Source organism: Adiantum capillus-veneris, chromosome 5, assembly GCF_014529385.1.
Source record: "Adiantum capillus-veneris isolate H3 chromosome 5, ASM1452938v2, whole genome shotgun sequence".
Classification (NCBI taxonomy): Eukaryota; Viridiplantae; Streptophyta; class Polypodiopsida; order Polypodiales; family Pteridaceae; genus Adiantum; species Adiantum capillus-veneris.
The window spans coordinates 72060919-72088175 of record NC_140935.1 but is presented as its reverse complement, the minus strand read 5'-3'; the positions used below and the strand labels follow the sequence as shown (position 1 = coordinate 72088175).

The 27257-nt window shown below is 45.2% G+C and overlaps 1 protein-coding gene across 1 annotated transcript in view; it reads left to right on the top strand.

Annotated features, from left to right (window-relative positions):
- The window catches only part of LOC147457511 (phosphatidylinositol 4-phosphate 5-kinase 9-like), a 98566-nt gene that overhangs the window by 55488 nt on the left and 15821 nt on the right, over positions 1-27257 (top strand). The window contains exons 7-8 of the mRNA XM_086512364.1: positions 10864-11015; positions 13938-14073. Coding sequence (XP_086368490.1) covers positions 10864-11015; positions 13938-14073 — 288 coding nt within the window. The remainder of the gene's footprint in view (positions 1-10863; positions 11016-13937; positions 14074-27257) is intronic.

The following is a 27257-nucleotide window of genomic DNA, read 5'->3' as shown; positions in this document are numbered from 1 at the left end:
TTTTGCTGTTTTTGTCATATTTACCTGGAACGCGGAACGGTAACGGCGACGGGATCCCCGCGGAACGGGGGAATGGCTAGGGGTCCGGAACGGGAACGGCGCGGAACGGGAGGTATAAAAAACACCCAAATAGTGCATTTTTTAGCTCCTTGTGTTTAAATACAAGGAGTATTAGAGTGCTTTGACTCTAATACTCACAAAAAACTCGTTTTGAAGACCATTCAACCTTGCTATGACTAGATGATGAGAGAGAGAGAGAGAGAGAGAGAGAGAGAGAGAGAGAGGGAGAGGCTCAAGAGAGTGAGAGGGAGAGGGAAAGATTTGAGAGAGTGGGAGGGAGAGGAAGAGAGCTTGAAGGCTTGAAGCCTTGAGCCTTGAGAGAGTGAGTCTTGAGAGGGAGAGATCTTGAGAGTGTGAGAGGGAGAGAGCTTGAGCCTTGAGGATTAGCTTGTGGAGAGAAAGGGGGAGGGGGGTGCATTTTATGAGTCCTTGAGGCCTTGCACACTTCAAAAAGAAGCCCAAACATTTACTTCAATTTTTTCAATTTTTGCCAAATTTGTTTATAGCCGTTGGCTGTTCCAGGGGCGTTCCGGGGGCGTTTTGGAACGTTCCGGAACGGCCGTTCCGGTTTGAATTGGCCACTCGGAACGTCGGACGTTTCGGAACGTTCGGGAAGGGAACTGCCCCCCGGAACGCCGGAATGAGGGCTAGGGGGCGTTCCCCAGTAACTCTGGTTTTTGTACATAGAAGGGTCGAGACTTCAAAGTGTGAGTTAGTGCTTTAAAAATATGAAGAAAAACTGAACTTTTATCAGCTTGGGGTCGTGAGTGAAGAGGGATATTCAGCTGTGAAGAAGAAACTATGTGTTGCTACAGCCTGCGGTGAAGGGTGGGGGTTTTGGTGTAGAGGTGCCCCTCTTGCCTTGCGAGAGCCTGGTGTGGTGAGTTGAGAGTGTCTCTCTCCTCAATGGGATGATGAAAGTGGGTGCTTAGCTCTACATATTAACCTCTCTTCATCTTGGTTTGAGGTATGGCAGCCATGTTGTGTGTGGTTCCCTTTGGTGTAGCTAGTCGAGAGTAGACTATGCGCTGCAATTCCTTGCTTGTACATACGCAAAAGAGCAAGGTTTTCCCCAAGTTTTCCATCACTCTTTCTGAGTTTTTTTGCTGAACTTTGTGGGTTTTCAAATTGAGCTTGATTTGGATGGGTTTTGGTCAAGCTATGTGTATATATGAGAGCGCCTATGGAGTCTCTACTAGCACATGGAAGGTCGTTTGAAAGGAAGTGAAGCTCTTGGTTTTATGAGGAAAAGTGTAGAGATTTTCATTGTTTTTATTTTCTTTTCTACTTTGGTTTTCTTGGTTCCCTTGCTTCCTTTGGTGCATCCAAGTATAGTGGGAGTCGTAGCGGTGTAGAGGGAAGCTAGTCGAGGCCGAGTGCGAGTGAGGCCGTCAAAATTTGTGAGAGAAGATCAGCCCATATTATCTTGAGAGAGATATACTCTTCATCCTCTTTTCTTGGTGTTGGTTTGAGGTGTTGTAGAGGCCAGCCCCGCAATCCTTCACATAAACTGGTGCCCCCACGGAGGAGAAGAGAGTAGTGTTTTGCTGCTTTGATTGCCAGGTTGGAGTCCACTTAGGAATCAACTCTAGGCCTTCCCTAATATTGGTTTTAAGATGATTTTGCAAGATTTTGAGCACTTGAAAAGGTATTTGGAGGCATGTGACCATGTATTTGAGATTTGTGGACAACTTGATGACTATAAGCAGGGTTTGCTCTTCTTGTTGGCTTGCCATTATAGGCACTTTGAGTTCTTGAAGGTACTTCAAAAGTTGCTTATGGATGATGCTATGTATGACATATGTGGTAGTTGGGAAAAGACAAAGTATGCTCTCTTGGAGTTTAACAAAGGTCTTGCAAGTGGAGAAGCAGGTTATGTTAATGAATATGCATCTCTATGGGATAAGGAAGGCATTGTCTTCGATAGCACATGCAAAAGGGATGAGGTCATGCAAATTGTGAATCTGAACTTCCAATATGAAGAAGCTCATTTAGGTAAGCCTATGGTAGAGTATGCATTGTGGAAGCTTGAGGTAGGTCTTTGTGACCAAGAAGTCAAGTGTGATAATGAAGCATCACGTGATTGTGTGGACTATGAAATTGTGGATGAGATGGATACTTGTCATGTGGATTTGGATGCTACATATGCTATCATGGATACTTCTTATGGTGATGAAAGCACTGATTTTGATGACTTGAATGATGATTTCGAGTCCTTTTCTATGAATGATGTTAAGGTGAATGAAGACTATGTCTCTACATATGGGTTATTTGATGAGCTCCCCATGGTTATCAATACTGATGAAAGTACTCATGCTACACATGATGATTTGGTGTCTCATGCCTCTTTTGATAATGCAAAAATTGAGATCTTTGATGATTATCAATATCCCATTGGTACGTATGAGATGGTGCCACATGAAGATTATGTGTCTACGTTTAGCTTGTTTGATGAGATTGAGGACAGTTCTAATGATGCCACGCATAGAGATGAAGAGCATGCATCCCTTGTGAATTCTGATATGCAAACAAATAAGGAAGATTCTATGAGAGATGATGTTATTGTGGATGGTGAGAGACAAGAATTTGATGATAGTTTGTCTCTAGTTATGCCAAGAAAGGATACTATGTATTGTGTCATGAGTAAGAGATGCTTTGATGTTTATTTGAAGAGGATATTGAGTACCTTTAAGAAATATAATGATGCATCCTTACCATGTGTTTATGATTGTCAAGCCAATAACTTGTGAGAGATGAATTGCTTTGACTGGCATCGTTATGAACATTATAGCCAACTCATTGTATGTTCTCTCTTTTATGATGAGGTATATGGTAGATATGTTGGGAGGTACCGTGTTGATATCATTAATTTTGAGAATGTTCATTTTTCAAATGATGGCATGCAATGTTTTGTGTTTGATAGAGGTAAGTGGGATATACTTGATTTCACAAGTGCATGGGCTTTTGCTTCAAGCGAGGTAGCTCTTGGTATATCATGTGTATGGTTGTTACATGAAGAATGGAGGTGAGTAGTGAGAGTAGTCACCCTTTTTGGTGTTTATCATGAGAATTGGTGCCTTCTTGGGATGCAAGCTACATAAAGTGACTACTTGATGATAGAATGTGTACATGAAACACTTGAAAGTGTTCCATGCTTGTTGGGGAGGCAATATATGACGTGTTTTGGCGAAATGGTGCGTACCACCCCAAAGTCTTTGAGATATGTCTTTTAATGCTTTTGGGGGCCTTATATGTAAATAAATCATGCTTGTACAAAGTGTACAAAGGCGGTGTGTGCCAGCTGTCTCTACGCATGCGGGCCAATTGTGCAAGGTACATAGTTTTGCTGTTTTTGTACATAGAAGGGTCGAGACTTCAAAGTGTGAGTTAGTGCTTTAAAAATATGAAGAAAAACTGAACTTTTATCAGCTTGGGGTCGTGAGTGAAGAGGGATATTCAGCTGTGAAGAAGAAACTATGTGTTGCTGCAGCCTGCGGTGAAGGGTGGGGGTTTTGGTGTAGAGGTGCCCCTCTTGCCTTGCGAGAGCCTGGTGTGGTGAGTTGAGAGTGTGTCTCTCCTCAATGGGATGATGAAAGTGGGTGCTTAGCTCTACATATTGACCTCTCTTCATCTTGGTTTGAGGTATGGCAGCCATGTTGTGTGTGGTTCCCTTTGGTGCAGCTAGTCGAGAGTAGACTATGCGCTGCAATTCCTTGCTTGTACATACGCAAAAGAGCAAGGTTTTCCCCAAGTTTTCCATCACTTTTTCGGAGTTTTTTTGCTGAACTTTATGGGTTTTCAAATTGAGCTTGATTTGGATGGGTTTTGGTCAAGCTATGTGTATATATGAGAGCGCCTATGGAGTCTCTACTAGCACATGGAAGGCCGTTTGAAAGGAAGTGAAGCTCTTGGTTTTATAAGGAAAAGTGCAGAGATTTTCATTGTTTTTATTTTCTTTTCTACTTTGGTTTTCTTGGTTCCCTTGCTTCCTTTGGTGCATCCAAGTATAGTGGGAGTCGTAGCGGTGTAGAGGGAAGCTAGTCGAGGCCGAGTGCGAGTGAGGCCGTCAAAATTTGTGAGAGAAGATCAGCCCATATTATCTTGAGAGAGATATACTCTTCATCCTCATTTCTTGGTGTTGGTTTGAGGCGTTGTAGAGGCCAGTCCCCCAATCCTTCACAACGTCCAGCTCCCTAAGCATCTCTTCGAAAGTATCATAAAATATTGTCTGGTGGTGGGCAGTCCTAGCATTGAAATCCCCTAGTATGATAATGTCACCATCCTTGGAAAACTCCCATTTGTCATTATCCAAAATAGCAAAGGGGAATTGTCCTCTAGGTGATGCATATACTGACGTACTAGGAGGAAAGTAACAAATAGCAATGTAGAGGTATTTGCCCGTCTCTGCCCTGAGCCTCACCCACATGTACCTAGCGTGTTCATCCTTGCGTGCTATATGTATCAGTGGTTGCAACTCCTCCTTGAATAGAACTGCCACCTTCCCTGAGCCCCGTCCTCGATGCTCCGATCTGGTCTCGTGTCTGTAGGCTGTCTCCCATCTATATCTGCTCACTTGTGGCATGGATTGCCCAGGTGCTTGATGCTTAGTGTAAGGTGCAACGGAAGTGAATGTTGAACTTTGCTCAAGATGAGTGCTCCGAACTGTGCTAAAGGGATCCTTTTACTTACGGAAGGGAGAGCCTTTCGTTCTTTTAGTGAGAGAGTGCAATGGACACAAACAAAGTGGATGAACACTGTGAATGAAGGTGCATGAGACTGAGAGATAGAGGGAGAAGAATACAATACCAGAATGTTGTCAAATTCTCCTCCGAAGGCCCCACTCTCTATGGCGAGAGCGGTCTACTTATGATTGCACAAATCTCTACAATGCTTTGGACTTGCCGACGATGATGAGGACGACGACGAGACGTGCTGGAATCTGAAAGTGCTAAAGGCTGAAATCTGCAAATCTTTATCTGCTGAATTCTGACTCTATGTCGGTGACAATGTCGACGACGACGGTACGACGACGACGCGCTGAAAACGCAGATGCTGAAATCTGCACTCTCCGGGCTGAATTTGCAAACTTCGCAAGATCTGACCGTGCGACGAGGATCTGCTGCGGGAGGGTGAGATTTGCGAGGTTCGGGGTTCTACTGCGGAGTCTATATGCTGAAATTGCAAAACGCTGATGCAAAGGCTGACTTTGTTGCGATGAATCTGCAAAATGCTGGAAGTCTTGCTGGTCAAAAACTCCACGGGTTGGTCTTGTCCAAAAACGCTAGCTTTGTAGATGGCTGAAAACGCTAGGTCTTGGGGGTCCTGCTGAGAAGGTGCCTGTTGAACTGAAGTTCCTCTTGTCTCTTCTGCCAGAAAGTGATAGCGCTAGGTTTCTAAACTTAGCAAAATTGCCCTACCTAGTTTCCAACAAAAGTCACTTAAAAATAATAAACAAAAAATGTCAAAAATAGGGAAAATAGATCTATGCATTGTAAAAATGCTCCTGATTGGTTCTGATGGAAATCTGATGATCATGCTGTGTGCAACCAGAGGATATGCATCTAATCTAAGTGTCTGGACATGCACGGTCTGCGAACAGTCTCACAAAAGTGCCAGATCACTTCCTCTTCTAGATTTACTTGATTGAACTGAACCTTGATCGTGCTGTAGCTTGTCCACGGACACATAGGGTTGGATGTGTCACGTGACATCCCCTCCTTTTTAAAGTGAGGTACTTGTACCGAACTATATGGCGCCGAGGGAGATCGCCAACAGTGCCTGGAATCCTGGAAAGGACTTTGATGCGTGGGTCATGCGATACTTGAACTTCATAAAGGTCTGCAACGTCTTCTTCTTTGGGCCGCGCCCAAAAACGCCACAAAGTCATTTGTGGCTCCTTCATTGCTTCAACTTCGTCTTTAATCATGCGTCTACCTTCTTCAAGAATCTCCGAGGCTGAAAATTCCTGAAACCACTTCCAACAGAAAAACATGAACATACCCATTCCATGTAAAGTGACTGGAAAAATTCTATTGCTTCGAAAAAACTGTGCATGCAATGCAGATGAACAAAGTGACGGAGTGCGAAACCGTTCATCAAACACACGCAAACAATGGGGTCGAATCTTGACTTTTTGATCTAAATCAATCAACTGCAAAACACAATGGAAATGCCGATGCTTGATGCTCAATCCTTCTTGTGCTCTTTCGGAAACTGTGTCATGCCAAGGAAGAGACATGGAATATGGCTTCCATGACTGCAAACATTTCATCTTTCCATGAGTAATCCGCATACATCCGTGCTCATTAATGAGTGAATCGTGCTCAACGTACAATATGGCATGCCTAGGAAAAGGTATCACATAAAGATGCTGACTAAAATACAGGAAATGATCACGAATGAAACACTCGAACAATGCGTGCTGACTAATCATTCGAACACATAGTACTTCTTGTGAGGGTTCTTTGGACCTAGGCTCGAGAGCCAAGATCGGTTCTTCCTGAGGGGGTTCTTTGGACTTGGACTCGAGAGCCAAGATCGGTTCTTCGTGATTGATCGAACCTGCAATGAGGCTAGCTTCACTAGAAAAAGTATCAACTAACACATCATCCTTGTGAACAATCACATCATCATCATGCAAATCATCATGCTTGTGAGAAATCACATCTTGATCATGCAAATCATCATGTTCGTGAGAAATCACATCTTGATCATCATGCAGATCATCATGCTTGTCATTTAAATCATGTGTGTCAGGCTTGGGAGAAGAAGAGACTAGAAGAGTCTTCTTTTCCGGAATCTCTTCAATCTTCGCCTTCACATTAGAAATGAGAGAGGAAGAATGAACAACGTTCTTGCGATCCAATTCTGTTTTTCTTTCTTTGGCTTCCAAGTGTGCTTGCTCGTGCTCACGCTCTATGGCTGCCACTCTTTCGTATTCACGATCTATGACTGCCCTCCTTTCTTCGTAGGCATTTCTTTCTGCTTCTCTTTCTGCTTTTCTTTCTTCGCGTTCTAACTTCCTTTCCATAAACAACTGCTTCAACTCCTCCAAAGGAGTTAGTGCAATCCTTGTCGAAGATGGTGAAGGGGGAGGGTCGGAAAAACCTCCTGGTGGGGAAAACTCTTCTTCGCCACTCCCATGCTCACCACCTCCAAGCGAAGTATCCATTCCGCTTCGAGTGATGACCACCCACTGAAGTCGTGGGTTCTTGTGGTCTTGGGTTTTTAAGTTCTCGAGGAACTTGGGTTCTTAAGTTCACGAGGAACTTGGGTTCTTGGGGGTTCTTGCGGGTCTTGAGGTTCTTGAGGTTCTTCTTTCGCTTGCAATCTGTGTTAGAGAAGGATCTTCTCTTCATTCGAGTTATACTCTTCCCTGCGGGCGCACCCCTTGGCGGCCTTGCGCTCACACAAAGGTTGCTTTTTCCCACCTCACGTTGATTGGCCGGCCGCTAAGTGCACGGTACGCTCTCCTTGAGTGAAAAGAGGCACAAGAGGAGGCTGGACAAGCTCTTCTTTCTTGCGTTTCCTGTCACTCTTCAAAAATACGATTAGGAATCGACAAGCCCTAGAGGACTTGGGTTACATGCGACCACAACAAGCAAAAAAAATTTCTGTGGTTCTTTCCTTGAGTGATATAGAACACTCCCAAAGCTCTGATACCAATGTAAGGTGCAACGGAAGTGAATGTTGAACTTTGCTCAAGATGAGTGCTCCGAACTGTGCTCAAGGGTTCCTTTTACTTATGGAAGGGAGAGCCTTTCGTTCTTTTAGTGAGAGAGTGCAATGGACACAAACAAAGTGGATGAACACTGTGAATGAAGGTGCATGAGACTGAGAGATAGAGAGAGAAGAATACAACACCAGAATGTTGTCAAACCCTCCTCCGAAGGCCCCACTCTCTATGGCGAGAGCGGTCTACCTATGATTGCACAAAATCTCTACAATGCTTTGGACTTGCCGACGATGTCGACGACGATGTGGACGACGACGAGACGGGCTGAAATCTGAGAGTGCTAAAGGCTGAAATCTGCAAATCTTTATCTGCTGAATTCTGACTCTATGTTGGTGACAATGTCGATGACGACGGTACGATGACGATGCGCTGAAAACGCAGATGCTGAAATCTGCGTTTTCCAGGCTGAATCTGCAAACTTCGCGGGATCTAACCGTGCGGTGAGGATCTGCTGTGGGAGGGTGAGATCTGCGAGGTTCGGGGTTCTACTGCGGAGTCTATTTGCTGAAATTGCAAAACGCTGATGCAAAGGCTGACTTTGTCGCGATGAATCTGCAAAACACTGGAAGTCTTGCTGGTTAAAAACTCTAGGCTGAATTTGGATCCTGCTATGGAAATCTGCTAACGCTAGGTCTGATCTGCTGTCATGTGGTGGAATCTGCTAACGCTAGTACTGATCTGTCTTCTGCTGCTGCCAGCTGATCTGCAATGCAAAAATGCCAGGGGCTGGTCTTGTTAAAAAACGCTAGCTTTGCAGATGGTTGAAAAGGCTAGGTCTCGGGGGTCGTGCTGAGAAGGTGCCTCTTGAACCAAAGTTCTTGCTGGCTCTTCTGCCGAGAACAAGTGGCCTTTCCTTCGAGGTTTCTCCGTTGTTCCCACTTTCCTTAGTGCTCACTCTCCAAGCCCTCGTGTGCGTTTGCTCGTTGACCCCCACCGGAGTCATGAGTCCTTTCACCTCTTTATCCACATTATCTTGGTCTCTGAGGCCACATATCTCTACGTGTAAGGCCTGCACACGTCTCCTTTGCTCCCCTTCAAGTGTCAAGTTGATGATGGTTGGTGTGGGTGTGGGGGTGGGGGTGGGGGTTATTTCCTTGCCTTTTCCTTTCTTGACAATCTCGATCCATTGTTCTGTCTTTTTTGCTTTTTGTTGGGTCTTTGTGATGACATCTACCCACGAGGTCGTCATTTCTTTTTGTTGCTCCCCTCCTTCTTTGATGGCCTGCACTTGTTCCTTGATCGTGTTAAGCTCTTCAATTACTGAGGATTGAAGCTCTCCCTCTTCGAGGACATTCTGCGATCGCACCTCTGCAAGCTCTTTCTTGAGTAGTGCGATTTCCTCCTCTTGGGCCTTCACACCATCCTCGAGTGCATGTATCGTGCTTTCCTGTACTGCCACCGCGTCGAGTACGTTAATAGTACCTAGGAGGTGGCGGTTGATCTTGCTGATGGACTCACTCAATTCGTCTTTGCATTTTAGGATGGCATCCTCCACCGGGTCATCCTTACCATTCTGCTTTCTCATGATTGAAAGGCCGCAACAAGAGAGGGAGAGGGGGTCTCTCTCTCTCTCTCTCTCTAAGCGGGCAGAGACTCTCTCTACCCTTTCTCTCTCTATGTTGTTCATCTGTTCCTCTGTTTTTTTTCTCTCTCTACGCGATCCCCCCCCCTCTCTCTCTCTACGTAACGTTTCCCCCTCTTTCTTTCTCTACATCCCTTTTTTCCCCCTCTTTCTCTCTCTACGCGTCCCCCCCCCGCCCCCCTCTTTCTATGCGTTAGGTTTGGGAGTTGCAATAAGAGCGCGAGGATGCAGTAGGGGTAGCGGGGGGGGGGAGTAGGGGGCGGGGGCACGCGAGCAAGCAAAGCGGGAGCGGTGAGCGGGAGTGGGTGCACGACACAGCACAGCGGGTGCAAGACACAACACAGCGGGAGAGAGTAGGAGCGGGTGCAGGGCGAGAGAGAGAGAACGTATGCAGAAGCAGCAACGCGCGAGCAGGCAGAGCAGGAGCGGGTGCAGGGTGCAACACACACACACACACACACACACACACACACACACACACACAGAGAGAGAGAGAGAGAGAGAGAGAGAGAGAGAGAGAGAGAGAGAGAGAGAGAGAGAGATTTATTATCGTCCATTGCGGTCACATATGACCCATGGGACCAAAGATGGATACAAAATCGTTTTCCTCTCTAGAAGGGGAGGCTGGAAAGTGTCTCCTCTTCTCATGGGAGAGGGCAATGTCCACAACCTACGATAGAGAGGTCTTACCACTAGCCGTCTCCTAGACGGACTTAGTGGCAGTGTCTAACTCCATTTTACAAACAAAAGCGAAACTACTAATTATGTGGTATCATTGGGGACTACCTTGGTAGACTGAAAGTCCTCAACGATTGCACATCCTCCACGATAGATTGCCCATTTCCCAACTGCTCTGGCTTCACGGACCTTGGTAAGCTCTCCTCTCTTACATTGGAGTTGCAAAGGAGACGAGTCCTTTGCAAACCAAAACTCGGTGTCCTTGAGATTCTTTGATTGGTACAACATAGTATCACGGGCTACTTTGGACTTGAATGTTATGATTCCATGAGAGCCACCATTTTTGGTGACATGTGAGGCTATGGACTGAACCTGTGATGTGTCGAGCACTGTATCCCACTTGACTGTTGGCATTAAACTAGCAAGCTGACGTACTGAAGCGTGAAAATTACCTGCTGTGTACCACTCTTGAGGCAGTCCTCCAATTTGGTGGTTGAGAGAGAAATGAAATGAAATGAAATGTTATATTAACGTCTTCAAAAGGCCATAATGACCTATGAGACCCGAAAGTTACAAAGTGGTGGATCTGATACAAAGTCAGAGTAACAAAATAACCTAACAACAGTACAAAACAAAGATATATACTATGGGGTCCTAAGTTGATCGATGTGAACCAAGCAAAAGACCAAGCAAAAAATGGGCGGCTTGTTGGGATAGCTGAATCACAAGAGATCTAGCATCGGTCGTTGGAGAGAGAGAGAGAGAGAGAGAGAGAGAGAGAGAGAGAGAGAGGAATTTTTTGCAACAGGCAAATTGAAGAGGATTGCAATTTTCTTCAATGTCAGCAGATTATGGATTACAGTTTGTTGCTTGGTCTTCACTTTCGTGCTCCACAATACACAAGAATGAACTCAAAAGATGATGACAATGGTGGTGGAGGCTTAATACCGATTGATGATGGTACAGTATTTATTTATATTACAGAAAAAGTTTGAAACTTATTTCTCCTATAATTCTAGTGCTCAGGTATCTAGACATAGTAGCTTTTACATCTTAAAAGATAGTAGGAAGAGGAATGAGATGTCCTTCATTTGTTAAGTGACCTGTAAGATGTGTTTATTCTCTTTGGTGTCATGACGACTTTGTGGTAATTTAGCTTTCTGAGTTGTATGCAAGCACAAATTTTCTAAAGACAATACTAAATAACTTATAACTTCAATGATATGCATCTTGTCAGAAGGTAGTCTGTGTGTAATCATTTTTCAGACTAGAGCAAGCTCCATGTAGGAAGTTGGTATGCCATCTAGTTTCGGGTGTGCTACATGAAGTCCTATCATGCTTGTTTATTTGACCCGGTTGTCTGGTATGGTCCTATTGTTTTACTTGAATAAATTGGCTTCTAAAGTTGAGTTATTAATGGAGAACTGAAAAAATATTATATGTTTTTGACCACTAGCTTCATCCCCGATCACTTGCTGGTGTGTTGGTGAGTAATGTGTTTGTCATTGCCTATTGGGCCCCCTGTATTTCACATAATGGTTCATCCAATTGCTTTCACCTACATTCTGACAATGAAACAATGAAGCAAACCTCTTTATCTAAGTTTATATTGCATACGTGTAAACCTGGAGGTGATGGCCTAGGCTATGGGGGCAAGGTGTGGCTGTCTTTGAGAGCATACATAAAGAATTCTTTATATGCTCCTCAAGTCCTGACTCTTCTAACCATTTTCATAGCACTATGAAAATAAATGTAGCCAGATAATTATTCTCCATGTGCATATGCGGCATTCCTGCATTGAAATTCTTGAAACCTTGGTAGCACTTTACAATGAAGTTTGTGTAGCAACATACCTAATGCATCAAATTTCTGAAGACTCACAGAAACCCCTCAGCCCATCAAAGATCTGTGAGGCAAGCAATTTTTGTGGTGGCTGCAGTCTTATGTGAGCTTCAGAATGCATATTGTGTTTTCCTCATTTCATGTGATGCATACCGATTCTTCAATGACTGTTTGATCTCAAGCGTCACAATGCTATCAATCCCATTTTCAGTATGTCATCGATGATACGTCCCTTACTTTGAGCCAGGACCAGGCCGATGTCAGTATAGGAGTTGGGGACAGAGATGTGCTTTTTATGGGGATGAGGAGGTGCTCACAATACGGATGATGGATTTACAATTTTTCTTGGGATACACTGACACCCACGTTTTCGATTGGCTGAGATGTTCTTTTTACAAAGAAGTATAGCTGCACCCGGAGTTCCTTATCCATCGAGATTCAAGATGTCTCTACTTGCCAATCCAGCATAAGTTAGTCTTTCCAATGCTTGAACTCCGTCTTCATAGCTTTCTCCTGCATATGCTTGACATATCTTGGATCTCTTGAACTCTTTAAACAGTGATCCAAAAAGATGATCAACTTCAGCTTATCTTTTCGGGTCACTATTTGCACTGATGGCTGGCCTTCATCTGTCTGTTCTTCACCTACTTCCTCTTCTCTTCCTCTTTCGAATATTGTTTCCTTGTTGCAATATCTAAATTCGATTGTCCACAAAAGAAAAGTCGACTGAGCTCTGATTCCACTGAATGCAGCTTGCACTTCAAAGGTATAGACAGTAGATGATTTCATAGATGTGAAACAATACTTGAAACTGCAAACCCTTCACACAAGAGAACACCTGCTAGAGACAAGAGAGGCATAGTCTCTCTTGGAGATGTGATGGCCCCTATGGTAGGAGGCCCAAGCTGTCTTTTGTCTCAAGCAAACTGACACATTCTTTCCACTTGGAGAGACCACTCTCACATTCTGAGGGTTGAGCATATCCCAATCAGCCGTGACATCCCAAAAAACGGCCCATAACACGAAGAAATCAGAGAAGGGAATTGGGCAGAACAAAGGGAAATTATCAAGTGGACAATGGTGGCCATTCATAGGAATGAGTCTGAAGCGTGCAATACCCTCCCTATGTGACGGGTGTTCAACTCACAACAGAAGGCCTAAACACTGAGTGAGCAACCTAAACTCAGAGGTGGAAGAATCTGGAAGCTGCACCTCCAACAAGCCGATCATTAGCTTTTGTTTTCATGGTTTTGAAGATCGTAGTCATGCTGCATATTTTCATCTTTTGACTTCTTGGACATTGTCAGTTTCTTTTTGCTTGCTTTTGATACATCATATACAATGCAATGCTGTACCTCTATGCATGGATGCTTTTAGGTGCCACAGGGTAGGTGTTGTGGTTAATGTGCAGTATGAGTGTGAGGTGCTCTTGTTAAGTTCAACAGCTGGGCAAGACAGAGGCTTAAGAATTGAAGGGCAAGATGGAGGCTTAAGAATTGATATTTTGTGACTGATGTTTTGTTTGAGATTTGAAGCATTGGTGATTGCAGTTTATCTTGTGTAGATGCGTTTTTTAATGTGGTTCAATGTTTTTAGTCAGAGTTGTCCTTTAGTTTTGAAGTTTAGGTGATTGCAGTTTATCTTGTCGAAGGGTGATTTTTTATGTGGTTCATCATTTTTAAGTCATAGTTGTCTTTTGGTTTTGAAGTTTCGGTGATTGCAGTTTAGCTTGTCGAAGTGTGATTTTTTATCTGGTTTAAAGTCGTATACATTCTTAGCTTGTCTGTTCTACGCTTGGCCAAAACTACAAATTGCCATTTTCTCGGCGTCTGTCTATGGGTATACTTACATTTCCAAACCAGCCTCGGAATGAAGCCATCTACTTTCTTCAAGTTATAACTCTTTCCTTTATCCTGCTTGATTTTGAACTTAGAAAAAGTTCTTCTTCCTATTAATGACAATATCAGGATAATGGTTGTTCTTCTTCCTGACGACTTGGTTGTTTCTCCAATAAGCATTTCTTACCATCTTTTCTTACAGGGCCTTATCCGGAAAGCTTGGTACTAGTGGCGCATGAACCGAGGGACAGTACCCAGGGATCTCACATACGAGGTAGCTCTTTGAGAGCAGCCATTGCCGGGGATGAACAAGTAGACCTGCTTGCAGGGACTGTGAGGTGATTTCATACCACACCTGTACAATTTTTTCATGCATTTTATATGATGCTTTATAGAATCTCTCTCTCTCTCTCTCTCTCTCTCTCTCTTTCTTTCTTTAAGAAATAATCTTCTATTAAAATAACATCTCAAGCACACAGCCTCAAGATAAATGTCAAATCTGATTAACAGAGGATTGTGGTCCCAAAAAGTGTAAAATGCTCAAAGAAGGTCTCTTTGATATCCTAATGTAAACATTCTTCTCTGATCCAAGTGGGGGAAAGCCTTTCTCATATGGTGTCATGGGGACAGCAAGAGGAACATCATCTCTCTCTCTCTCTCTCTCTCTCTCTCTCTCTCTCTCTCTCTCTCTCTCTCTCTCTCTCTCTCTCGGGTTTTGGTCCTTTCTCTAGGGTCATGAGTTATGAGGATCAGAGATGTCTTGGGCTATATCTACTTGAGTTACACAGATATAGAGACACTTTACTAGGGAGAGCTACAGAGAGACAGTCCCAGAGACGGATTACAGATTTCTTTTCACTAGATATGGAACAGCCAGAGGACTGCAGAGCTCGGCCCCCACTCATTCAACCACTACTGGCACTCTCATCGACCGAGCATTGGAGCTATGGAGATCTAGACGGCCATGATTGAGGAGGGGCCACACAACATCAACGAAGACTACATCAGAGGATTCGAGCCATACTCTCTCGACATCCAGAGTGCAGATGAGGATGGATTCTAGTAGTAGTAGTATTTTTGTTCTAGTCTTTTTGTACCCAGACATGGTATCAGATTCACAATTTTGTAACAGTTTGGTCTCATAGGCCATTTTGGCCTTTTGAAGACGTTAACATAACATAACTTATGAAGGTACATAACATTTCATTTCATTTCATCTCTCTCTCTCTCTCTCTCTCTCTCTCTCTCTCTCTCTCTCTCTCTCTCTCTCTATGCATTGGGAGGAGATGGAGGAAGTGGAGCCACGACTCCTTGGTAGCAATATTGCCAACAGCTTTGTACTTCATTCTGCACCCGCCAATATCCTAGCCTGAGCATCGATACCTGTTGAGATCATGCTTGTGGTACATCGATACGATACAGAGATGGGTTGCATTGGATACGGGTTAGGCCGTGATAACATTGCTAGTCGTCTTGTGGGCACCTTATGGTCAGAATTCGGTTTCCATGACATAAATAACATATGGATTATCGCACATTTTTGATTTGTTTCGTAGAGTACTCTGGCCTTTGTAGGTTACTAGGAGATCAGGCCGTGGGAGATGTGCTACCAGCTGGCTCTACTTCTTTACTTGTTTGTTTACATCTCTTAACATTTTTTACCTTAGTCTTTGGTACTAGACATTTGGACCATATCACGGTGATGTAAGTTTTCTGGTCTTATAGGTCTTTTAGGCCTTTTCTAGACAAAAATAAATCGTTCTGTGCGTGGCGCGTGCGCCTCACATGAGGGGAAGCCCCCCCCCCCCCCCGATTTGTCGGCATAATGGATCTTCGACTTCTGTAGCGCCTCCTTTGTGGATAAAGGGAAAGGGAAGGAGACTATGGTGTCCATAACTCCTCCTTCTATAACACCAAAAGAAAAAGAAAAAGAACCGGAGAAAGGCGAAGATAAGGACACAATGAAGGATGGTTGGATCGTACCTAAGAAGATGGTTAAGGTTCAAACTTTAGCTTCTTCCGATAATTATGTGCCCTCGTTGAAGACAACATCCCAAATGAAGCTTCACTGTAACGACAATAAGTCTTTGGTGGAGGCATGGGGTAAGGTGGTGCGTTCATATAAGGAAGTGATCACAGCTGAACCAACTGCCATACCGGGTGCCCTTCAGGCCTTGTCTTCTAGCCCTTGTCATGACGTACCTACAATTGCTTCTTCAGCAGATGAGGATTTCTCTTGCTCCTTTGTCCTTTGTACATACCTCATAGTATGAATAGTTCTTTGAGATGCATTTCAATTAACATGCCTGGGCTATGCAATCATGACAAGTGGAGGATAACCTGGCATTATGTACATACATGTAAGGCAGATGTGGTAGGTCTTCAGAGCATAATCAACATCATTTCGCCGGTCAGACATCTTACTTTTCGGGATATTGGATAGCTAACGCAAGTTATTCAAGACTCTTGGTTCGGCGTGGACTACGGCCAACTCTTGCTTTCAATGATCTAGATGGCAGGTGGATGGTGGTTCAATGTATTGCTAATGGGGAAGTCTTTGAATTTGGAGGGGTATATACTCTCACAACCTCTGTAAGGATTCTATGTACTAATCCTCAATTAAGTACTTAAACTCATGATTAAGACTTAAGAAACTCGAACTGTACTAAAAAAGAAGACTTAGAAGACTCTGTGTTGATTGATTGAATGAGTGTGATACAAGGGCTCCTGATATAGGAGACGAAGAGACACAAATGAAAAGACATATCTCCTGGTGAAGAGACATGACTTTAGAAGTAAAGACACATCCTTTCGGTGAAGAGCTGCAAACATTGGGCGAAGAGTCGCATCCGTAGAGCGAAGGGGTGTGATCAGTCGTCGAAGGAGTGTGGCTTTTGGTGAAGAGACATGTGTTTTGGGTGAAGGAGTGTGACCATCCAAGCGTAGGGATCCTCATTGGCATGGCACTTCGCGTATCTGCAACTAGGAGTAGATGTAATACTTCAACATAGTCCGAATCGTGACATTCCCTCCCATTTAGAATGAGAGCTCGTGTCAAAGAAATGACTTCTGATGTTGATAGAACTCTGGAAAAGCATTGAATCTTCGAAAATCTTCAATCTTTGAGTTATCAGAAACCTTTGTCTTGAACCTTTGCTTCTTGCGAAGCCTTTTTGCTTTGACTGCTAAATCCCATGTCGTTGCATTATTCAATGACTTTTTAGAGGAATCTGGTACAATCAAGTTGACTGCAAGGAGAGGTTGATCTTCAAAATTCTTCATGTGATGTAAGATTTTTGGTTCAAAATCTTCCAATAACTGCAAAATATTTGTGGAAGAGGAAATCTTCTCAAGGTACTCTTCAGATGGGAGAACTTCAACTTTAGTAATCACCGGAGAGGATTTTGGCTTGAGAGTGTAATCATCTTTCAATAATGACTCCCAAAATTCTTTAGAATTATCTTTAGAAACTGTCATTTCATGACTTGCAATTGGCATATCATCATCCAGCAAAGAATCAAAGAAAGCATAGACGTCTTCAGACTCGGAATCTGCAACTATGTCCTTTTCTTTGTGTGAAATTGAAGTATCACTTGCAAAAACTTCTTGCTTAAAATCATCTCTATCTTCATCAATTGATTCGGGAGAAGTTAATGAATTAAAAAATTCATCAATAATAATATTTGTGTCTGCATCGGAGATCATATTTGCTTCATAATCCACTGTATCATGTCATTTGACTAGTACACGTGAGGCTTGCACCACTCGTTCCGCATGATAAAGCCTTTGTAAAATCAGTCCTATTCCATCTTTCAACAAGTCGATAGTATGTCCTTGAAAGCTAATTGCTGGATCATATTGGATTAACCAATGCTGACCAAGAATCATGTCGTAATAAGATAAAGACATGACTCCGAAATCCAATTAATCTGCATAAGTTTGAATCTCGAACTGCAACTGTCGAACTGTCTGATCACAAATCAAAATTGATCCATCTGCTAATTCCACATCATATAAGTGGAGATGTCTTCCAAGTTGGTAAGCCAAGCTGTTGCACTATTTGAGTGCTGATGAAATTATTAGAACATTCGCCGTCTACCAAAACATAGATGGAGCGACCATTGAGAGTTCCAAGAAGACTCAAAACTTGCTTTGAGAGAGGCTCCAAAACTGAAGAATTGCTCTGAGCATGTTTCATAGGAATAGTCGTATTCTCTGAGACACGAATTATATTGACCACCGATTTTCCTTTATCCTTAGCAAACTTTGGTTGTTCAGAATTCGATGATGTTTCCATGTTGGAATTTCTTTTCAAATTAGATGGATTTGGTTTCTTTGGACATTGATACCATCTATGGTCACCACCGCAAATTATACATAAACCATCCTTCTTTGAAGTCGAAGATACATTTGACGAGAACCTTGCTGAGTATTGGAATGCCAATCTTGAGAAAAATCACGTCCTTTACTACGATCAAGTGGAGGAACATTTGAAGATCTACTTTGAGATTGTCGATCTTGAGAATAGAACCTTGAAGTTGAATAAGGCGTTGTGGCTTGCTGTCTGAACATAGACTGCTGTTGTTGACTTTGGCTATAGCTGTCTTTGCAATCGCGCTGTGAAAAGCGAGCACTATTTGAAGATCTGTCACCAGGGAGAAAATTCCATGTAGGGCGCCGATTATCGCCAAGGCGCTCCACATAGGCAATTGCAGCATCCAAGGTGGTAGGGTTGTATTTGTGCACATTGTCCTTCAAGTTGGGTTCGGGTCCGTCGATAAAACTGTGAAGTTTATCAAAGGGACTAAGGGTCTCTATCTCCAGAGTTAGCCTTTAAAACTCTATGATGTACGTGGCCAAGGAACCTGTCTGGCTCAAGCGGTGAAGAGAGGACTGGGCATGAAAATCCGCATTGGCAGGTTCAAACGCCTTGCGAATAGCACGCCGGAACTTATCCCAAGAAAGTGTGTGTTTACCATCAGCAACCCGTCGTTGCCACCAAAGAAATGTTGTGTCCTTGAGCAGAGAACTAGCAAGTGCAACTTTTTTACTTTCGACTAAGTCTGTATTTAATAAGTAGACTTCTATTTTGAATAGCTATTGGTCCAACACGTGCTTGTCGCGGCGATTGGTGTACGGTTCCGGCAGTTTAACATCAAACTTCTCCTTTTGTCGCTTGGTGATGTTGCTCTACCGCTTGGGAAAAGGTGCGGCGAAAGGGCACAACGCTCCATGTACTGACTGTACACACGAGCCTTCGGGTACACACCGTGCACAACTCTCCAAGTACGCCACACACATGCTCTAGGTATGCTACACACTCACACACACTGCTGTTTGCCCTCTTTATTTTTTTTTCTTTGATGTTCATAGAATTAATTAGAACAGGTAAGAGCTACCTCATACACGTAGATAATTGGGCACCATCTTTCCTCTGCTTCCATACAACTCCGGGAAATGGGTAGAGTGTAGTGGCGAGGGTGAGAAGCTCACAACGTTCGGGTCCGGGAAAAAAATTTGCTCTGATACCACTGTAAGGATTCTATGTACTAATCTTCAATTAAGTACTTAAAACTCACGATTAAGACTTGAGAAACTTGAACTGTACTCAGAAACAAGACTTACAGGACTTTGTGTTGATTGATTGAATGAATGTGTGATACAATGGCTCCTTATATAGGAGACGAAGAGACACAAATGAAAAGACATATCTCCTGGTGAAGAGACATGGCTTTAGACGTAAAGAAACTCCCTTTCGGCGAGGAGCTGTAACCATTGGGCGAAGAGTCGCACACGTAGAGCTAAGGGGTGTGACTAGTCGTCGAAGGAGTGTGGCTTTTGGCGAAGAGACAACATTTTTTGGGCGAAGGAGTGTGACCATCCAAGCGTAGGGTTCCTCCTTGGCATGGAACTTTGCGTATCAGCAACTAGGAGTAGATGTAATACTGCAACATAGTCACAATCGTGACAACCTCTATTGATCGCGCAAGATTATGGAGTGATATCTCCTCGTATTGTCGGTGTTCTGATGCATATCTTTTAACAATGGGCCAAACCTTGCGGATAATTCTATTGGCCAGTTACACACGTCACGTGTGGAATGTTAGCCATGGGATCGCATGATGCGTTCTTGTAACGCATTGGACTAGTGGCCGCTTTTACATGATGGAGATTCAGGATTCACTTTCCAGCACAGTGTTCGTTCCTCCTATCGTGCTCGCCTTGATCGTTGGCATCTCTCTCATAGACAACAATATGATGCCTTTGTGTGTGATATGAGGATTGCCTGTACTCTTGGTTTTTCGGATCATGCTCCCAATTGTCCGACTTTATGTTTTAGCCCGTCCTCAGATGTGACTTCTTTGTCTAGGAAAGTGCTTTTGCATGTCAATAATGCATATCTGCCACATGAAGTTTTCTGCAATATGATCGTGGATATACTCTTCCCTTTGATCTCCTAGATGCATATCGATATGAATGCTGCGTGGTTCCGTTTTGTTATATGTGTCCAATGTGTTGTTAGTGATTATGGAACATACTATATGTCTCAGCTGCCGGGCAATGTTTAGTAGGCCAGGGATACATATCAACGATTAATGCATATGGCTAATCCTCTCCCGCTTTCGGAGGTTGAGTTTAATGCATTACTTTCAGCTCGCACTATTATATGACATAATGATGACAAAAAATTGGCTAAATGGCAGATTCGTGCAAGGTAGCAAGCTTTTGTTGATAAAGGTTGTGCCTCCAAACAGTTCTTCAAACATTTGCATAATCTTAGGAGATAAAATGAGTCAAACTTCCCTTCGACAAGTGGACGTCTTCCCTACAGGAGTTAGCAAAGGCTTTAGTTGCTCACTTTGGAAAGGTCTTCGAAGCCCCGCTCCCTCTTACACAAGAAGCCAGACAAGCACGCAATCTTTTTTTTATTGCATGTTGTTCCAATCATTTCTATACACTAGGCACAAGATTTGGTACTCGTGTTCACTGAAGTAGAGTTGCATGTAAGTTTGCGGGACTTGGGCAGATGGAAATCTCCTTGTTGGGATGGGCTCACTGGCAAATTCTTCCTGTCCTTTTGGGACCACCTTAAGCAACCATTACTGGTAATGATGAATATGGCATGGGAGAAGCAGGATGTCCGGGCTGCTCAAACTATTGTCAAAGCATGCTTTCTGTGAGCATTTTTCTCACTGGCGGCCTATCACCCTTATGCGGGTGCTCTACAAATTGATGGCTAAAATGATAGTCAATCCTATTAAAGGTCACCTGCATCAAGGACGTCATCAATCCCAATATGGTTTTATACCTCGTCGGCACATTCCTGAGAATCTGGTGAATGTCATCTTTGGCATGGAACATGCAAAATACACTCAGCAAGATGTATTGCTCATGCAAGTTGACATTGAAAAGGCCTTTACTACTGTCTTTTGGGATTCTATAGTATAATGTATACTTGGGAGTCACGTTTGCAAGCCACCGAGGGGCTTCATCATGGCAAAGGCAGCTATGGACAGTCTCACCAAAGGATATGTGGCCTTGGCCATCTATGTAGCAGTATGGGCCTATGGACTATTAGCTACCTCATGGATACATATTGAGAGGCCTTAGATATGTATAATACTACGCTTATTCGCAGCAGGCTCTCAGTACCACATGACGTTATGAGAGCAAAGTTAGCTACTCTACCCATGCTAGTCAAGTCTATTTTAAAGATAGCTTGTCTCATTTAGAGGAGGAGAGAGATGCCTTCAGATAGACTCTAATAGACTCACATGCAGAGCTGTTGCGGTCTCTAAATAGATTTCAGAGTCAGGCGAGTAGGAGTCTTGGTACTCGAAGGTGAGAGAGTGGTTTGGAGCACACGGACTACTAGTCAAGTCTATTTTAAAGATAGTTTGTCTCATTTAGAGGAGGAGAGAGATGCTTGCAAATAGATTCCAATAGACTCTCACACAGAGCCTTTGTGGTCTCTAAACAGATTTCAGAGTCAGGCGAGCAAGAGTCTTGGTACTCGAAGGTGAGAGAGTGGTTTGGAGCACACGGACTACACATGAATAGAATCTAGGTTACCACCCTTCGAGTATGACCCGGACTCACCCTTCATCTAGCTCTCACATAGTGAAAGGAGCACAATACTCGGACAAGATCTATGGCAACTCTACATTAGAGAGACATGGATCGCACCTAATAGCCTTTCCCCTCGAAGATGCTATATCGCAATGAGCTCTTCTTGACCATGCTAGACGAGGGGTTCATCTAAGACCACGCTAGATGTATACATACATGCCACATAGCTCACGAGTGGCAACTGGTCAGCTCCGAGTATCATCACACTGGCTAGAGGTAGAGATAGGAAGAGTTGCTCATACCCCCCAAGCCGAGAGGTTTTGCAAGCTTTGCAAAGAGAGGATGATTGAGGATGAAGAGCACGTTGTCTGCAAATGTAGAGCATCTGAGAGTATCAGGGACAAGTATTAGGCTCTTTTCACAAGATACCCCACCCTACGATAGATCATGGAGTCTAGTGCCATTTTGGCTGTGTTCTAGTGGAGATACATACACACCTGAGGGTTGAAGACAATGACAACTTACAAACTTCTTCTAGTGGACCACATCCCCACCGCCACCCATTACACAGACACACAGAGGGGTCACCCTACAACAAATTGAGATGGTCAGAGCTAGGTGATGCCCTTGAGCTCTAGGATATAGAGCTTTGAGACTCCATCACATACAGATCCAGGAGATCTAGAATTGCCAACACCACGCGGCTCATGAGCGATTTGCTCAGACGTTGGTAGACCCAACCACGATCATAAGGGCATCCGTTACACCACATCCACTCATATACGAGATCTTACACCCCTAGTCTGACATAGGATGGAGCTAGTCAACTTGATGAACTTCATGATTGTACTTCCTTGAGCATGTAGATGTGCACCCAGGCTCCAACCCCCCCTTCATATATCATGTATATTGTATTATAGCCTCCCATTGATCACCCCCTCCCCCCCTATCACAAGAGCACAACTTGTTACTTCGTCATTGTTGTCCTTTCTTGATAGATGGAGGACACACACATGCATATTTGATTTGTCTCATAGGCCGCTGATTTCAGCCCCTAATAGACGTAAAATGATCTCTCTCTCTCTCTCTCTCTCTCTCTCTCTCTCAAAATTAATCAATCAAAAAGGAAGGGAGCAAATCATAGAGGCTCAAAAGCATAACATAAGCTCGTAGGCATCACTAGTAAAACCGGAATTGGTAGTGGAAAACCCTTGCGATGTAGCAAATATAAACAAACCATAGGGGAAAACTACCAGTGATACATGGGTACAACAAGTGGATGATACATCAAAGGCTAGGGACAAGGAGAGAAGGACGAATGTCCTATAGAGTTGAAACAGAAACAAACCACCTATAGTTGCGACGAGGAGACCAAAAACTTCGTCCAAGGTTCTCCGATATCAAACTTGGAATCTCCAAGGCCAAAAGGTGCACACCAAGCAAAAGAGACATTATCTGCTCCGCATCCCATCTTTTTTTTTTTTCCCGAGAAAAGGATCCTTCTATTAGTTAATGAAAACTGCCCATAGGGCTACAACCACCTCTCTAAGAGAGGGCTACAACAAGCATGATGGGGAGACTCCCAATGAAAAAACAGCATATATACAATGAGGCTAAATCAAGAGATGGGAGGAGGGAAGAGCCACACAGGTGGACAGTAGTGCCATCTGAGCACCCCCTGGACTATGGTGTAGAAAGGCCCAGGGCGCCAGAGTCGAAGGAAAGCCTCTCGGCCCTCCCGCATGCGGTCGGAGCTGCCCTCTAGTCCCTCAAGCTGTCCTCTGAGAGTATGGATCAGCTCTAGCCAAAAGTCACGAATAGTCTCTGTTGGTGGCACAGGGCGAGCCTCAAAGATGCGGAAACAGCGGGCCCGCCAGATGAACCAAAGTGTCAGGCCACTGATGAGCTCCCAACACTCCTCTCTCTCACTGCACCACTCCTGTGGAGTAAGCTCTGTAGCAGGCTGGAGTGTAGGACGTCCCCCTTGCATCACTATCATCCTGCTGGTGGAAGATAGCTCAAACTGAAGTGCCGGACCCGTGAGGGTGGACCAAGCCGCTGCCCCCCAAGTGTAGTGTCGAGCCGTGGAGAGAGCAGGCATCAGCCGAAGAACTCGTAGCCGAGGGACAGTCCCAAAGACAGTGACGCTGACTCTCCACCAAATGGTCACAAGTTGTACATGTGGCCGAGAGACCACTATGCACTAGCTAGCTCCCTATTGCTGTGGCTCTATGTGCGACCAGCCACTGAAACAAGGTGACTCGCCTCGGCTGTCTGGAGTCCCACAACCTCTCCCAAAAGTCTGCCAAGAACTCGACTGTGAGACCCTCCTCTTGCCAATGACGTGTTGCAGCGGGGAGGGCCTCTCTCTGTGCTGCTAGTATATGCCGTCCAAGCTGAACAGTGTACTGAAAGAAGGGGACTCACCAGGATCCCACTGTACTCGTGCTAGTGGACAACACTCCCAAGCCCAAAGCCTCTAGTGTCCAGTCTCAAGAGCTGCTGGGTCAGGGTCTATGACACGAGTCCTCCCACAGATGCCCACGACTCGGATCCTCTGAAAACAGCACTCTGCTGCCTGCGGGGCCTCTACTGCAACTCGCTGTAATCGTCCCCTTCCCTGAAGCTCGAAGAACAGGGCTGGGACAGTCTCTGAGCAGGCTCTGACTGAAATGAGAACCCCCAGTCGTGTGAAGGCTTCCATCCACCGGGGTGCTACTGGCTCGAGAGGCGTGAGCCACTCAGTTGGAACTGACTCTGAGATGTCCTGACACATGCTCTGCACCCCTCTCATGCCCTGCAGTTGGAAACCCTGTACCTCCTCTGACAAACCTGTGAACTCTAGCCAGTCACCTAGAGAGGGCGTTGGACCTGCTGCCATGGGACCCCAGGAAACATGAGGTCGACTACCAACCAAGTGGCCTCTCTGAGTGCTAACCATGGGGTTCCACACGAGGGGCTGCCGTAGGCGCTCCTCCGTGCACATCGGCTGTCGCTGCTCCAGGCCAGGCTGTAGGAGCTCCCAAGAACGAAGCAAACTCACAGCGAAACGGTCCTCCAGTCTCCTGCTCAAACCAACTCGGCGCATTTCTGTAAAGATCCATCTGGTCGAAGGTTGCCAAGGGCCTCCTGAGTGAGGCACCCTGGCACGAAGCCTCTGCAACAAGAACTCCTTCCAGGGCTCCTCACCTGGAAGAAGTCCTCTGACTATGAACTTCCCTAGAAGGGCTCTGCTGTGCTATGCTGGATCAATGATCCCAAGCCCTCCCTGAGAACAAGGAAGCGTGATGACCGACCAAGCCACCTTGGCTCGGGCCATCTGAGTGTCATGTCCTGACCAAAGGAAGTTCCTGATCAGCGTCTCTATCTAGCTGATACAAGAACTCGAGAAGATCCAGCAGGAGGTGATGTACCACATAGTCGCCAACAGCACGTGGTTGGAAACTACTACTCTACCAGCCAGCGACAGACGTGCTGAGCTCCAATGTAACAGCTTTCTCCTGATGGACAGGAGAAGAGGAGCAATCTGCTGCTAGTCCAAACCAACCTGACAACCCAAGTAACGAACTGCAGTCCCTGGGGGAATCCACCTGAAACCCTCTCCTGGCATCCAATCTGGCATAGGAGCACTACCAACCGAGAAAGCCACTGTCTTTCTCCAGTTGATCAGTGCGCCCGATGCACAACAGAAGGTCTCTAGAGCCTGCTCACATCTGTGAAGATTGGCCTCCTGGCCATCTAAGTACAAGGATGAGTCATCGGCAAACTTAGCGTCCAGTAGCTCCTCTCCCCGAATAGGGAGTGCTAAGCCCCGAAGACCAACTTGCTGTGACACCAAAAATCTGCTTATCGCCTCCGCATAGAACAGAAAGAGAAAGGGGGCAAGAGGACAGCCCTGTCTGACCGAGTGTGTGAGCATGAAGCGCTCACCTCTCCCCCCTGCCAAAAGCACCTGACTGTGAGCCTGCTTGTACGAAGTTGACACCCCTCTGATCCAAGCATCTGAGAAGCCCATCCTGCGAAGAGTGCCCTCTAGAAAGTCCCAGTCAACTCGGTCGTAGGCCTTCTCAAAATCGAGAAGAAAAATCACAAGGTCCTCACCACGGAGCCGTGCCAGGGCAGAAGCCTCCCAAAAAGTAAAGATGTTGTCAAGGATACTACGTTCCTTGACAAAACCTGTCAGAGTCCCATGTATAAGGTTCTCTAAAAGTGGCTGAATCCTCAAACTCAGAGCCTTGGCAAGAATTTTGTAGGCTGAATTGAGGATGGTGATGGGGCGCCAGTGTCGAATCTCATCCAAGGAGCCACCCTCCTTGGGAATGAGGTAGATTAGGCCCTCACTCATGCTGTCAGGCATCACTCCTGTGTGCAAAATGTATTGAAAAGCACTACAAAGATCTGGGCCAAGCAGGTCCCAATACTCCAAGAAAAAGCTGGGAGTCAACCCATCCTCACCTGGACAGCTACCACGAGGTAGGGCCCTCAGAGCTGTGTGCAGCTCCTCAAGCTGAAGTGGCATCTCTAGCCTCTGGCGCATCTCCTCTGTCACAAGACATGGCATCTGTGCCCAAACCTGCTCCCTGCACGCATCTTGCTGCTTTGACTGAGGCTCAGCTGACAATAACTCACGGTAAAAGTCAGTAGCGACTGCACGCATATCCTCGGGCTCACAAACAACTGACCCATCGGGCCTCCTCAACTGACTGACCTTGGCATGCGAATGCTGAGGCCCCACTGTCTCAAAAAAAGCACCATTCACTCTGTCACCCACCTGAGTGAGATGCCTGTCGGTGGAAGGCAAACTCATGACGCCTCTCCTCTGTGCTAGCAAGCTCCTGTCGAGCCTGCTGTAACTGCTCCTCCAACCATGGAGTGTCTGGATGTTGCTCCTGCATCCTCTGCAGTGAAGCAATGCCCCGTCTGAGACGCTGCTCTGCCTCTCTCGTTGCAGCCCGGCGAGCCAGAGACTCCTGAAGAAAAAAGTGGCTAAGCTGAGCTAGGCCTGAGGCCACTTTGTCTGCAGGTGAATCCTGTCTGTTCATAGCCTTTGTCCAGAGAGCCTCTACCCTCTCTCTGAGTGCTGAGTCCAACAAGACCCTCTCTGGGATGCGGAGCATCGTGCTCCCACTCCTCTGCCTGTCTGCCACTGTGAGGATCACTGGTGCATGGTCCGAGAAGGAAGTCCCTGCCAGGATGCCCACTGAACCCCCCAAGTCACTGAAGTGGTCACTAGTGTAGAAGCGATCTATCCGCGATAGATTCACTCCTCCCACTTTGCGGTCCGATCTAGAGAAGGCAAGACTGTCTGGGGGCCTCACAAAACCTAAGTGCTGCCATGTATCCGAGACCCTCAAAGTCATACAACTACCAAGCTGCCAACTCGACTCCATGGACAGTAGCATGGCTGCCACCAATCCTGTCAGAAGGGTCTTCCAACATGTTGAAGTCCCCT